The sequence below is a fragment of the Hippopotamus amphibius genome, chromosome 7, assembly GCF_030028045.1.
Source record: "Hippopotamus amphibius kiboko isolate mHipAmp2 chromosome 7, mHipAmp2.hap2, whole genome shotgun sequence".
Lineage (NCBI taxonomy): Eukaryota > Metazoa > Chordata > Mammalia > Artiodactyla > Hippopotamidae > Hippopotamus > Hippopotamus amphibius.
In genome coordinates this window covers 21,459,935-21,476,043 of record NC_080192.1, presented here as the reverse complement: position 1 = coordinate 21,476,043, position 16,109 = coordinate 21,459,935, and the positions used below count along the sequence as shown (strand labels likewise).

The window sequence follows — 16,109 nt, the reverse complement described above, 5'->3', positions numbered from 1 at the left end:
GGGGTCCACAGTATTTAAAGAAAAGCAAAGATGAAATATAGTTGTGAGGTCTTAAATTCTAGAGGCTCAAGGAAGCTTTTTTACTAATTAACTGTTAAACTGATTTCCATTAGAAAAATCACTTTTTCTTATATTTTCCTCCATCTATTGGATGGGCTAAAAAGTGCCTTCAGCTTTTTAACTGAAAATAAAAGATGCATTTTTCATTTTCACCAAGAACTTTATTGAACAACATATTCACCCTTTAGTTGCACTACCTTCTGCCATTTTTCAGGCAACTTCATAATTCCATCTTCCCAAAACTTTTTCTCCTTTTGAGCAAAGAACTGTTCCAGATGCCTTTTACAGTCTCTCAGGGGGATGAAATTTTTCCCACGAAGAGAATTTTGTAAAGACCAAAATAAATGGAAATCCAAAGGTGCAATGTCTGGTGAATACAGAGGATGAATCAGAACTTCCTAGCCAAGCTGTAACAGTTTTTGCCTGGTCATCAAAGAAACATGTGGTCTTGCCTTATCCTGATGGAAGATAATGAGTTTTCTGTTGACTAATTCTGGACAATTTTCAAGTGCTGCTTTCAATTGGTCTAACTGGGAGCAGTACTTGTTTTAATTAATCATTTGGTTTTCCAGAAGAAGCTCATAATAGAGGACTCCCTTCCAATCCCACCATATACACAACAACACTTTCTCCGGATAAAGACCGGCCTTTCGTGCCATTCGTGATTGGTGCATTTTGTTTGCCCCGCGATCTCTTCCGATCCACACTATTGTACAGTATCTACTTTTCATCACCTGTCACAATTTGTTTTAAAAGCAGAACATTATCATTACATTTCAGTAGAAAATTGCATGCGGAAACACAGTCAATAAGATTTTTTTCGCTTATGTGGAACCCAAACATCAAAGCAAGTAACATAACCAAGCTGGTGCAAATGATTTTCAACACTTGATTTGGGTATTTTGAGTATGTCGGCTATCTCCCACGTGGTATATTGTTGATTGTCCTCAACTATTGTTTTGATTTGATCACTAACAGCTTCAACTGGTCTACCTGATCATGGAGCATGGCCCAGAGAGAAATCTCCAGCATAAACTTCACAAACCACTTTTGACACGTTTGATCAGTCACAGCACCTTCTCAATACACTGCACAAAACACTGTGCATTTCAGTTGCATTTTTACCTTTCTTGAAATAATACAGAATAATATGCAGAAAATGTTGCTTTTTTTTCTTCCACCTTCAATATTAAAATGGCTACACAAAAATTCAACAATTTTGATGTCTTTTTTTAAATGCACACTGATATGACAGCTGTCACACACAATCTAACAAAATTGTTTCAAATGAACTTAAAGACAACTAAGTGCTAATAGAGCCACATTACAGAAAAAAATAAACAAACCTTTTGCCCCACCCAGTACTTTCAAAGCCTTACAGGCTATTTTTTTATATCAATGATAGTACTGCTTTGAAAGAAAACACTCTCTTATATTTCTTTAATCGCATTTCTTCTCTTTCATCAAGATAAATACTGATATAAATAAAAAAAACATAAGCATTAATCTCCCTACAAACCCTTTTCTCCATACTGAGGTAGATTCAGGTTTTTGGATGCTATTTGTGGGGGGGAAAGTGGGCCACTATAAATTCTTTTGCCTCAAGAATAATCTTTTTTTTTTAATTAATTAATTAATTTATTTATTTCATTGGCTGTGTTGGGTCTTCGTTGCTGCACACGGGCTTTCTCTAGTTGTGGCAAGCAGGGATTACTCTTCATTGTGGTGCACGGGCTCCTCATTGCGATGGCCTCTCTTGCTGCAGAGCACAGGCTCTAGGCACGTGGGCTTCAGTACTTGTGGCACATGGGCTCAACAGTTGTGGTTCACGGCCTCTAGAGTGTAGGCTCAATAGTTGTGGTGCATGGGCTTAGTTACTGCATGGCATGTGGTATCTTCCTGGGGCGGGGATCAAACCCGCGTCCCCTGCATTGGCAGGCAGATTCTTACCCACTGCCCCACCTAGGAAGTCCCAAGAATAATCTTACAAAAACTCTTAATTCTCAAGTTTGTAAAGCTCTCAAATTATAAAGCTGAGCAAAGGAAAACTGTCAACTACTTAACTCTCTAATGCACTCTCTTGGTACCTCAAATGATCAGGACATTCTGTATGACACCTAGAGTAGTGATGTGACAACCGCTACCCAAGAAAGAAACTCCACAGTAATGTGAGTGAGTAAGTAAATCTACCATAAAATATTATGGAGTGACAAAAAATACTAATTACAAATACTAATGACATGCAAGAAAACTACAGACGTGCTACCACATCCTTACTAAACTAAATGCAGATGCTTTGGCAAAAAATCTGTAAGGAAATACCTCAAAATGCTAACACTGGTTTTGTTATGGTGGTAGGATTACATAATTTTGTCCTTGCTTCTAGTTTCCTAATCTGTATCTTTATCGAGCTTCCCAATCTACATTCTATTTGATACAAACATATCCACATATTGCATAAATAAGACCTACAGTAACATCAACACTTTGTCTACTGGTCTTTAATTTCAATTACCATCTCTATTAACAACATCCTATGCTACATATATTCTCACTGCAAGCCTTAACAGACTAGTGTTTATGTCTCTGATGGTAATACTGTAAAATATTACCTCCTGTACTTCTTCAATTATTTTTCCCACTCCAAAATGGAACTCACTGTTACCTTTTCTTAGCCTTACCTCCCTCCGCTAATCAAAACTGCTTCCTTCTGCATTTACTCTATTGGCTAATGGAATTACCAATTATTCGAAAAGTTCTCAACTTTTCTCTCTTCTTTATTCCACAACTGGTGAAAGACTCAGATATCTCTCCCCAGTTTGGCTTGTTTTTTCTTCTTTCAAACCATTAACCAGAAGTCCAAGTTCACCCCTCCCCTAGAGCGGCAATCTTCCTACTCTTCAGTCTATCCTCTATAATACCACCATGTCATACTTGACTTTCATTCCTATTTTAAAATTTCCATTGGTTTCCACATTCCTATAGGACCAGTAAACATATAATGCCCATCATGTCTAGTTGCCACTTACTTTTGCTTAAACTCAGGCTACCTGCCTAGGGAAACTCTATTCTATGCTATGGTCTAATATTCTGTTCATCAAACTTTTTAAATTAGGGTCCCTCAGAGAATTATTAAGACATCTTATTGGATAAACATTAATTACTGGTAGAATGATAAAGGGTTTACCATCAATTGTTTGTTTTTATAGCTTTAAGCTCTGGGAAACTTTGTTCACATAAATAGGTAGACTGGAATGAAATGAATTTTGTTTTATCAATGTGACCTGATTCTTTGAACTCTTTCAAGTTACATGCCAGGGTTCACAAAGTGATTATAAAAATTATTTTTAATAGTCTAGCAGCTGACATTTATTAAATCTTCCTTCAAATGTGCTGAAAGCGAAGAAGTGGAAATCAGCTAATTTCTTAGTCTGTCACTGGTTATTCACTTTCAACATGGATAGCAATATTTCAAATTGCCTGTCTTATCTCCCAGAGGTTTTTGTGTCACTCCCCCCCACCCCACCCCAGCCCCTGGACAAATCCATCACAGTAAGAATGAGGATGAGTAAGAAGAATGCCTTTGTTTGTAAAGTAGAATACTAGGATACAAGTAACTACGGAAAGGGAGAACCAGTCCAACACCTTAACACAAGAACATTCTGAGGCAGACCAAGTTTAAGAAAGAGTACACATCAAAATGGAAGATGTGAAACAGTCTCCTTTAAACTTGGAAAGCTGTCATATATTCACGAGGCATGTGTACCTCACTCTCAAAAATCATGCTCTAGTAACACCAAACCCCTTATCTTTATCAGAAAATACCACTCTCTTTAACACCATCATACTTTTGCAGATTCTATTTCCTCATCTGAAATACCTTTTTCCTGACCTGTGAACTTCCACTCATTTTTGACTACCTTCATTATCTTCTTTGAGAAACCTTTCCAAACTCCACAAGCAGTTGATTAAAACTTCTCTCTGCTTCTATAATCTCCTCATCCCCATTTTTGACTCTGCACTCTAGCATTTATGTTGAACTGCAATGATTTGTTTTATATTTGACTCCCCATTACACTCTGAGATCCTTGAGGGCAGGGTCACACAATATTTATTTTCACATCCACAACTTCTAGCCCTGCACCGTATGACAAAGCAGGCAGGCAGTAAACAATGCCAATTTGATAATTACAGGAAAGCCTAAATTCCCATGTACCAGCCAGATAACCAACAAGCTATATATCTAAGAGGTAATTACTCTGTTTCCAATAAAATAATTCATTGAAGTGTGACTTCACAAAATCCTTTAAGTTTTTATTGGATAGAGATAAAAAGTCAATGTACTTATAAAATTATCAAAAGACACTACACATTAGGATTTTTCAATGTCCCTTCTACAAAAATCTTCATGTTAAATTCTCAGAATTTAGTAGTAGGAAAGATTAGAAAACATTTTTCTTTTCAGAAAAAACTAGTAATGCTTCTGATTTTAAGCACATGATCATTAAATAGCTTTCCCCATTTTTGTCCCTGCCATCAGACAATTCTAACAGTTTTGTGTTCGACTTCAGCAATTCCCTAGGGCTTTAGTTTCCTTTTTTAATATTAATCCTCACATTCTCTCCCTTGACTATAATTACCCAGGTATTTTCCTCTTGCACTTACTTTGGTAATTTTTAAATTGTATTTTTTTAACTTTCTGAAAAGAAGTGTTTATAACATCAAAATACTTTTATGTTATCATTAACTCTAGTGCCAAGTACAGGCCTCCAAACAAGATAAGTACTATATGGATAGAAATACATTTAATATATGCTTTTATATAGATACAATGTATGTAAAATTAATATAGTAAGATATATAAGAAGATTCTTGGACTCAAAGTATTATTATCTATTACGCATAAAGAAAACAACTAACCATTCTGATTTTTAAACCACTTACATGCAAAGTGAAGTGTTTTCCTATTAACATATAACAGCATACCTGTGTAGGTTCAGGAGCCATACTCTTCCTTTGTTCTGTTGATTTTTCTATTGCTTCACTAAGAGATTTTGCATATTGTACCATTGCCTTCAACTGGGAATCCGTTAAAACCCATAATAAGTCATCCAATATTAGAACTAACTTTGTTGCAATGACATTGCAGTCCTTTAACTGCCAGGAAAAAATGATTCAGAAAATTAAGCCAAGAAACAAAACTTATAATGCACTTATATTTTTTAAAAGTCTAAAAGTTTTCAATGATTTAAACATGGATCCTTCCTTTACTCACCAAATATTTACTGAGTTGCTGTAACATGGAAGGAATATCTCCTAGTATTGGAGATACAGTGGTAAAAAAGATTTCTGTACATTAACAGGAACAAGTTACATAGGTACAAGTATTTATATAATTTAATTTTGCATTTATAGCTAGCAGATCATATAATAACCTATGTTAATTCAACCCCTGTTGACCCCTGAACAATGCAGGGGTTAATGCATATAACTTAGCTGGCCCTCCATATCCAAGGTTCCTCCACATCCACAGATTCAACCAGTCTCGGACCATGTAGTACTATAGTATTTACTATTGAAAAATATCCATGTATAAGTGGACCCATGCAGTTCAAAACTGTGTTGCCCAAGGGTCAACTGTAATTCTAGTAGAAAAGGGAGCATTAAAATTAATTAAAAACTAAAATGCTATTTTAACCATATTTCATATTTCACAATATTTGTATTGTCATATTCTGAAAAATTCTTTTTAATTTAACGTAGTATAGTGATTTGTGTCTAGTACTAGAAACATATTGTTGAGATATATTTTCTTTTTTTGGGGGCTCTGTTGGGTCTTCGTTGCTATGTGTGGGCTTTCTCTAGTTGCAGCAAGCAGAGGATACACTTCATTGCAGTGAGTGGGCTTCTCACTGTGGTGGCTTCTTTTGTTGTAGCGCATGGCTCTAGGTGCACAGGCTTCAGTAGTTGTGGCTCACAGGCTCTAGAGAGCAGGCTCAGTAGTTGTGGTACTAGGGCTTAGTTGCTTCACAGCATGTGGGATCTTCCTGGCCCGTGTCCCCTACATTAACAGGCAGATTCTTAACCACTGCACAACCAGGGAAATCCCTATTGTTGAGATTTCAATTGAGCCACGTTTTTTAAAAAGTCATTACTCCTCATTAAACTTCATCACAATCTGCAGTGGACTCTCGAATACTGACATCCTTAAGTATCCAGCTTCCCTATTTATCTAAATTACCAGTCATATCTTAATAACCTTCCAAAACTAGTAGTTTTGATTACAAATAGTGAAGACTTTACTGTTTACCGACTCCTGAGCAAGATTCACTAGGAGAAATAAAATTATAAAACAGTTAATGTTCAATAAATATTTGGTAACTGAGAAATCTATTCACTTTATCAAAAATAAAAATCTAAATACAAAACCTAGAAGCCTGAAAATTGTTATTATTACACTGGATTTCTTCAAATATTGCTTGAGGAATATTTGAAGGAAATATTTCTTCAAATATTTCATTTTATTTTACACTGTTTTAATATGCCCATGTTTCACCTAAAAAATAATTTAAAATTTCCCATCAATTCCAATAGTTATCACATGAATCAAAAAGGTAACCCTTTTGACTTACTCTTCTTTTAAGTGTGACTCTGATTTTTGACTGGTTGGTTATTAATCGAACAGGAGCACACATAATTTCAAGATGTGAGCTTTGGGTAGCATCTGCCTCTATTCGAATCATCTGCCAATTTATTTCCTTAAAGGTCAAAACCTAAAGAAAATAAAGAAATTAGCTTCACTTACGCAAAACAGAATAAGAAAAATGTACATTTGTAAGAACAAAAAAAAGTTATTATAAAAATGTATTGCTTCACTAATTTTCATGACATTCTAGATGTATTCACTATGCTTTAATTTTTTTAATTGCATAATTCCAAATTCAGTAACACATCTTCATAATTATTCGTCATCTGTAAAGCTGTTAACACTTTTACTCTAAGTTATTTATTTATTTATTTATTTTGAGATCAAGCCACTTTATTGAGGGGCTATGGAGGAGGTCGCAAGGCTGAGAGGACAATGAGATCTGACATCCTTCTCTCGGCCGGGACCTCTCCAGCTTCTCAGTAGTTGAAAGCTGTAATTTATTTTTAATATAGAGCACAAAGAACATTTGAATTATGTAATCAAGAAGAATTTTAAAAACATTTTAGTTTTGTAAATTTAAAATTTAATTATGAGAAGCTGAGAAGTTAAAATAGGACTCATTAACTCTATAAGTGAAAGATTACAGTAAAAATATTAAAATATGCACATTTTATGATTAAATGATTAAAAGTAATACAGAGAAAAGTATAGTTAAATGGCATAAGTAAATCTAGCAGTATGTGAATATAGGCAACCATAAAAAGTAATTATTTTAAATATACTTTTATATTAATCAATGACTAAAATATTTTTTAAACAAAGAAAGAAGAGAAAAAAAAATAATTACCTCTCCTCTCTGTGGATCTTGAATACGAGTAAACCTTAAATCTCCATGTTCCCAGTTTGCATTTACACTATAGATTCGTAGCTGGGAAAGTTCAAAGGATGCATTGAAGGCTTTTGCTCCAATGCGGATGATAATGGAATTCACAGAAACAGTAATTCCCTCAACTACTTTTTCAGCAAAGCCGTATTCACTGGGAAAACAAAGCAAAACAATATATAATGCACTAAAGCCAAAAAAAAAAAATCATTAAAAGTGAAAAAGTTTTCTGTTAATATTCTCACACAAGTACACAAACTGCCATATCATTTGTTTTTGTTTAACAAAACAAATTTTTGTTAAAATAATAATCTAGCCTGTTACATGTAAGTTACAAAAATGCTCTTCTCAAAATGATAAAAGGTTTGTAAAATTAGAAGTTATTCTCTAAATTATTATAATCACCATCCAAAGTTGCCTACTCTCTAAAAGCATTAATGCAGACAACTGGCATCAATACAGTAAATGAGAGGGCTAAATTCTTGACACAAAGAAGGTTTCAGAGGTGAACTGGAATATAATCTCATAATTTAGGAATAAGGTCAGAAAAAGTTCACATTCTCTAATTCAATTCAGCAAATATTTATTGAACATCTACTATGTGAACGATGCTAGGATATAAAGAAAACCAAAATAGGGAATTCCCTGATGGTGCAGTGGTTAAGAATCTGCCTGCCAATGCAGGGGACACGGGTTCAATCCCTGGTCTGGGAAGAGCAGAGCAACTAAGCCCGTGTGCCACAACTACTGAGCCTGTGCTCTAGAGCCTGCGAGCCACAACTACTGTGCCTGTGTGCAGCAACTACTGAAGCCCACGCAGCTAGAGCTGGTGCTTTGCAACAAGAGAAGCCACCACAATGAGAAGCCTGCGCACCACAACGAAGAGTAGCCCCCACTCACCACAACTAGAGAAAGCCTGCGTGCAGCAATAAAAACCCAACACACCCAAAAGAAATAAATAAAATTTTTTTAAAAACTTCCTAAAAAAAAATAGAAAATAAAGAAAACCAAAATAGAGTTGTGGCATTATAGGGCTTGCAAGTTACTTTGGGAGGAAAAAAAAACATGTATCCTAGTAACTGAAACATGAGGCAGTCTGTAATTTAGTCTTTTTAAAAAGAATCATCAGTTCACTTGGAAGAGGAAGACACTGTTTCTAATTAATGAGAAATATATCCAGGAAAGAAAGATGAACTTTCCTCAAGGAGGGATGAAAAGGAAGGGAAATCTTAGAATAGGGAAAAGCATGAGTAAAGACACAGAGAAGTGATACAGTAAAGGTCACATTTCAAGAATGACAGGTACAGTATGACTTGAATATAGACTCAGTACATTTTGGCAGGGGGGTGGTGAAAGTTTTCCAAGTTGGCACCTTACTTCAACTATGACCATTATTCCTAAATCTATATCACCATGCAGATCTCTTGCTGAAACATCAGACTGTAAAATTCAAATGTCCACCAGATAGCTCTACCTGGCTGACGCGTAAAAGTGAGGCCATCATTTTTATTGATCATGCACATCGCTACTCTATACCTGCTGTTATGCTTCTTGATTTACTATCTTAATGAATAAATAAAATTACTTACATTTTCTAAAATTCATATGACTTACCTTCTTTTTTTCATTTTATTTATTTCTTTCTTTTGGGGGGTACACCAAGTTCAATCATCTGTTTTTATACACATATCCCCATATTCCCTCCCTCCCTCGACTCCCCCCACCCTCCCCATCCCAGTCCTCTAAGGCATCATCCATCCTCGAGTTGAACTCCCTTTGTTATACAGCAACTTCCCACTGGCTATCTATTTTACAGTTGGTAGTATATATATGTCTGTGCTACTCTCACTTCGTCTCAGCTTCCCCTTCAACCCCCGCCCCCTCCCAAACCTCAAGTTCTCCAGTCCATTCTCTGCACCTGCGTCCTTGTTCTTGTCTTGTCACTGAGTTCATTAGTACCATTTTTAGATTCCGTATATATGAGTTAGCATACAATATTTGTCTTTCTCTTTCTGACTTACTTCACTCTGTATGACAGACTCTAGGTCTATCCACCTCATTACATATAGCTCCATCTCATCCCTTTTTATAGCTGAGTAATATTCCATTGTATATATATGCCACATCTTCTGTATCCATTCATTTGTTGATGGGCATTTAGGTTGCTTCCATGTCCTGGCTATTGCAAATAGTGCTGCAATAAACATTATGGTACATGTTTCTTTTCAGATTATGGTTTTCTTTGGGTATATGCCCAGTAGTGGGATTACTGGATCATATGGTAGTTCTAATTTTAGTTTTTTAAGGAACCTCCAAACTGTTTTCCATAGTGGCTGTACCAACTTACATTCCCACCAACAGTGCAGGAGAGTTCCCTTTTCTCCACACCCTCTCCAATGACTTATCTTTTAAATCTGGATATACTCCATAGGTTATATGTAGATTGCATGAAATAATGCATATGAACCAAACAGCCCATCTCTTGACTCATGATACTTAAAAAGATATAACTATTATGTATAATATTATAAATAGTAGTATATTATTAACACTATTGGAAGTCTCTGTACCTCAGTTTTGTCATTTGTAAAATGAAAATAACACCTATTTCAAAAGGTTGCTGTGATCCTTAAGTGAAATGGTATACGTGTAGTAATTTATACAGCCCTTGGCGTGACTGAGGCAATTTTGTTATAAAAAAAGGTGGTTGTCTACCTGGGTTTTAGAAAATTGAGAAGTGAAGAGGAAGAACTCATCAGCATCCTAGGGAGGAATTGCTGTGACCCTAAGGACAAATACTGGTCACTTAGACAGAAATATCCCTGGAGTTGGAAGAATATTTCTATAATAAGTATCTAGGAATACCCTTTGGAATATCCAAACCCACCTACTCTAATCTATGCACATTAAAAAGTGCTACAACTGTATTAGAGGATTTACCATCAGAAGGGTGAAGGCTGAGTCAATGACTAATGTCTACATATTTCTGGTTTATGTCATTCATTACAAACTAAATTTCACTTTACAAACAAGTCTTTTCTAAGTTTGGTTAATCTTCACGTAGATGTTTATCTCCTTCATGTGAAGTGATAAAATCAAATTTCTGAACTTACAAAGTTTACTAGACCATCAATCTGTGGGAGCCTACAGGTCCTGCACAGAAGGAAGGGCCAGACTATTAATCATTAATTTCCCTCTATTTTAATCTCTTAGCTAGAAACAAAATCAAGATATCAATGTCTCCCTATATTACGACAATAAAGAATTGTTAAAAATACATATTCATATTCCTGATAACCTTTCTAGACCTAATGAATTATAACTTCAAAAAAGGAGCCTAAAAAACTCTGTAGATTTCATAAGCACCCTAAATGATTGCTACAAATTAGACAAGTCTGGAAAACATAGAAATAGATTAACATACTACCATACAATATAAGGATTATCAACATAAGATTACAAAGCCAAAATTACAAAGCTTGTTGATACTATAAAAACATGCATCAGGAAGAACACTATCAACTACATTCAGCATACAATAAGAAAATACCTAATTCTGCCACATCTAATTAAAATAACTCATTTCTTTGTAGCAACTTTCCTGATCTTCTTTTGCCCTTTTAATAGTCTTATAAACATCTCAACTTTTTCTCCAGTTTTTCTGACTCTAGCCAATTTTAAGATCAACTGTTCCAACCTACTCTAACCTAAAATCATAATCTAAACTTTAAAATCTCAAATTGCTGGAAAATACATAAACTACAAATAAGTTAATGTGAAAGCTCTTTTCCCCAACACTATTGTCTATAGTCTAAATAAATTGCATATTTGATAAATCTGGTCTTCAGTCAACTCTCAGCAGTGGATGGATTACCATTTGATTCCCAAGTGAAAAGTCACTGATCAGACTGTAGGTATTCTCACAGAATGCATTAATAGAAAGGTGGTTCAACCTTGGTGAGAGAGAAGGAAAATGTGAGAGTGCGAGAGAGAGAGTATGTGTATGTATCTGTGTGTGCATGTTCATTCTCAAGAACAGTTTATCACTGATTTTATACAGCACCTAGGATACTGTAAATGTTCAGGGCTGCCATGCTGTACAACTTGAGGAGGCACTAATCACAGTAAAATCTATGGAACCTTTTTACGTGAATAGCTGTACCATCCAAAAATTGAGCAGAAAACCTGTTTTGAGGAAACAATATATAATACAAAATCCAAATTTATTGAATGCAAAGATAAATACACAATTTTTTTAAAAGATCTATTTTTTAAGAACTATTCTACCTTCCCAAGAAGTCTTTGTGAAATGCTCCCCATGCTTCTACTGTATTGGTATCTGATTTTTATCTATCAAAATTCAATCTGCCTAAAGTGTGAGCACTCTATATTTAGTGAATTTTAAAGTAATCCAAAAGGTCTATAATTTTTTAAGACATCAACTTAACTCTTAACAGTCATAAAAGTTCCACTGAGGCACAGAACAAACATTATGCAGAGAAAGTATTCAGAGACCAAGTAAGAGACTATGTGATTCACAGAATGTCTAAGCTCTTCTTCCATTTTCTGCTACTGCTCTGCATTTGACTTATCATTATTATTTAATATCAAGGAAAGCAAGATGAATAAAAGAAGCTAAAAGTCAATTCTACTACTTTTGCAATGTATTTACTGAAACTATAAAATGTCTGATGGGAGAAGTGACTGAAATAGAGACTGAGGTTAGGAAATTTTAAGTCCCATTACTGCAGATAACAGAGCTGACTATAGAAAAAAAATTCCCTTTGCCAGTCATACAGATTAATGGAAATAGCTTACCTTTGTCCTGAAGCAGTTGCAATTGGTGATGGGCCATTTGGGTTTCGTGGTTCTTCACATGTACTCATTTCCATTATTACTTTATCCAAGGACTAATAAAAATATATTAAAAATGTAAACATTACATATTTTATTTTATGTATATTATTAAGATATTATTTAAGATTATTTTCTCTTTCATTTCTTTAGGAGCAAAGAAAACAGTAAGCAAGCAGAGTCACTTTAAACGTCTCTCTAAAGATCTAAAATGAGAAATACTAAAAAAAGGTACTTAGTCCTTTCTCAAGGCACTTATTATCTGGTGGAAAAGCTTATTACAGGAGTATAGGAGAAAAAAACTATAAGAAGTAGCCATATACTGTTGAGATCATCAGGTTTTACAGAAGTATAATTACTAATCCCAGAATGTACTACATTATTAATTGATAAATTAGATTATTTATTAACAAGTAGGACTAAACCACGTCTAAAAGCTTATCCTAATCTAAAACCTGAGATTTAAGACATGTAACTATGAAATACGCAAGAAATATAAAAAACTAAACACTCTCATAATGGAAAACTTTCTTTCTCAGGCTAAATTTTTTCTTGAAGAAAGATCAAATGTCCTCAGTAGTCATCACTAGCACATTTTCAGTCATTCTTCATTCTCTATTTAATACTGTACTTATCATTTGAAACTGTCTTTATTTGTTTACTTGTTCATTGTCAGTCTCCTTACAAAAACATAAGTTTCCCTAAGGCAGAGGGGAGGTGCTCAATAAATATTTGGGTAATGAATGAATCAATAAATGACCAAGTGATCAATCTTCCTTAAAAAGTACATTAAAGGGACTTTCTAGGTGGAGAAGTGGTTAAGAATCCGCCTGTGAATGCAAGGGACATGGGTTCGATCCCTCGTCCAGGAAGATCCCACATGCCTCGGAGCAACTAAGCCCATGCGCCACAACTACTGAGCCTGCACTCTAGATCCCACTATTGAGCCCACGAGCCACAACTACTGAAGCCTACATGCCTAGAGCCCGTACTCTGCAACAAGAGAAGCCACCGCAATGAGCCCACGCACCACAATGAAAAGTAGCCCCCACTCGCCGCAAACAGAGAAAGCCCGTGTGCAGCAACAAAGACCCAACGCAGCCAATAAATAAATAAATTTTTTTTAAAAAGTACGTTAAAGAACATATTATTTACTAGATCAGTAAAAGCAGAAACACAGAAAGTCTGGATCAAACTTTATTAGTATGTCAATGAAGAGTTAAAAGATGCAATTAAAATATACCAACTTTGAACATAATATTCTAGACCTGAAAAAATTTAAAGACCCTCTCATTTTAAAGTTCAAACTTATCACTTAAACACTGAGAAAACTAAGTACCATCAAAACAGAACGAAAGCTAACTAGTGGAGAAGCCATAAGATTATGTTTCTATGAAACAAAATATTAATATTAGCAGAGTAGTTAGATTATATGCATATATAAATGTTTATTTCTGAGGCAATTCAGAACTCACCAAACAGATAGGATGTGTTTTCAGTTTTGTCCATGGTATCTACAAAAGAAAAACTTTCTTTGTTTAAAATGAATCATTAAAAAAATAATACAAAACAGTAATCAACACAGATGTTCTCTTAACATAGTGACAGAGATACCAAATTATATCAGATGACTTCTTAAATCGCAAAATAATAAACTGAACAACTCATTCATAATCTTGAAATCAGCTGTACCTATTTTATATTAAAAAAGACTAATAGCCTTATTTTCTTGGTCAACTTTTTAAATAAAAACTTCAAGTTCTCTTAATATCTTTTTTCCCCAGTTCTGAAAACACATTTTAATTTTGTAGTTTAAGAATTCCCAGCAAAGTATAATCAGTGTTTTGTTCATTTAACAATTTTTTAAATTCTAGAATTCCAACCGATCTCCTTGTAGATGTTCAAGACAAATACAAAAGTGAGACCATTAGTGTTAAATGTAAGTAATATCAAGTTAATAATGTTCAAATATATCCTGCTCTAAAAATGTCATGTTTTTGTAGATATTTGGGTTTATAGAGGATAAAACAAAAATTAAAGCTGACCATCAAAGGATACAGCAACCTTTCCACAATCTTTTCCTTGGAGCCCAATTTTAATTTTATGAAACAAATTAGCATGCAGTATTTCTACTGAGTAGGCTCTCATCCTAATCTTTAAAAGTGATATGACACATGATTAGTGACAAAGAGAATAGGAATGCTTAAGTTTTAATAAACAGGAATAATATTAAAAGAAAGCTTTAAAATCCTCAAAATAAAAATCAAATGAGGAAAAGAGACAAAATTTCAAATGAAAGTACAATGTCCAGAATAAGATAACTTATCAGTCCTTATGTCTTCATTTGAAGTAGTGTTTACTTACTACAAATTTAAATTGTCCCATTTGACAACAAATCCTATGAAAAAAATCTTTAAATATGTACCAAATTTAACAAATTATTTTATTAATAATCAATAATTTATTTAAATATTAATGTTAAATTTTAATAAAAATTAAAATATAAAAATGAATAATATATATTAGCATACGGCTTCAATTAAATTTAAAAGGCACACATTCATGCAATTATTTAGACAAGGTATCTGTCTTAAAATTACGTTAATAAAAATGCTTCTTTTCAGAACTATCTAAAACAAAATATTTATTTTAAATGATAGGGATAAAATAAATAAAATGAAAACAGAAAATGCCTTGCACAGATATCAAAGTCTCACCCTAATAGATGCTTTATTACAAAAAACTTTGTTGATAGCAAGCCATGTTGGCAAATCCAACATATTCTGAAGCACCTCTTCATCCAACTCCAAATTCTTTAGTTCACCTTCTCCTTTAAGGGTACTCAGATTTATCTTGTCAGGAGATAAATTTTTGGTAAATCTGAAAGAGAATATATATTAACATTTATTTTAGTGTTAGTTACTGTACCTCTGAGTTGTTCTTGCAAACACACAGAGCATTAAGAATGTAACAGCAGCACTAAGAAACACAGAAACACAGTGATAGGCTCTGATCCATGTATTTCAATGTGGTTTTGAACTCCCTTGTCCATAGCTCTCTTACACAAAGTCTACAGTATTTTTGGTATACATTTAAATATATTGTAACCAGATACAACCAAGCTCTAGTTCTTACTGGTTTTTTTTTTGGGGGGGGGGGGGTATTTTATTTATTTAATTTTTATTTATTTATTTATTTATTGGCTGTGTCGGGTCTTCCGTTGCTGCACACAGGCTTTCTCTAGTTGCGGCAAGCGGGGGCTACTCTTCATGGTGGTGCACGGGCTCCTCATTGCAGTGTGTGGGCTCCTCATTGCGGTGTCTTCTCTTGGTGCGGAGCACAGGCTCTAGGCACGTGGGCTTCAGTAGTTCCGGCACAAAGGCTCAGTAGTTGTGGCTCGTGGGCTCTAGAGCCCAGGCTCAGAAGTTGTGGTGCACGGGCTTAGTTGCTCCGCGGCATGTGGGATCCTCCCAGACCAGGGATCGAACCTGTGTCCCCTGCATTGGCAGGCAGATTCTTAACTACTGCACCACAAGGGAAGTCCCAAGGTCAATACTATTTTTATTCCCACTTTTTACAAGAGTAAATATAATCAGAAAGTAACCTATTTGCCCAATGTCACAACTAATAATGATGATAGTGGTAATAATAATAATGTTACAC

The 16,109-nt window shown here is 34.6% G+C and overlaps 1 protein-coding gene across 2 annotated transcripts in view; it reads right to left on the bottom strand.

Moving 5' to 3' along the window:
* The window catches only part of BLTP3B (bridge-like lipid transfer protein family member 3B), a 90,247-nt gene that overhangs the window by 42,526 nt on the left and 31,612 nt on the right, over positions 1-16,109 (bottom strand). For both annotated transcript variants that reach the window (XM_057740866.1, XM_057740865.1), the window contains 6 exons: positions 15,164-15,326; positions 13,922-13,960; positions 12,411-12,502; positions 7,557-7,746; positions 6,693-6,833; positions 5,047-5,217 (listed from right to left, as the gene is read on the bottom strand). In XM_057740866.1, the coding sequence (XP_057596849.1) occupies positions 5,047-5,217; positions 6,693-6,833; positions 7,557-7,746; positions 12,411-12,502; positions 13,922-13,960; positions 15,164-15,226 (696 nt within the window). In that variant the 5' untranslated portion in view covers positions 15,227-15,326. The remainder of the gene's footprint in view (positions 1-5,046; positions 5,218-6,692; positions 6,834-7,556; positions 7,747-12,410; positions 12,503-13,921; positions 13,961-15,163; positions 15,327-16,109) is intronic.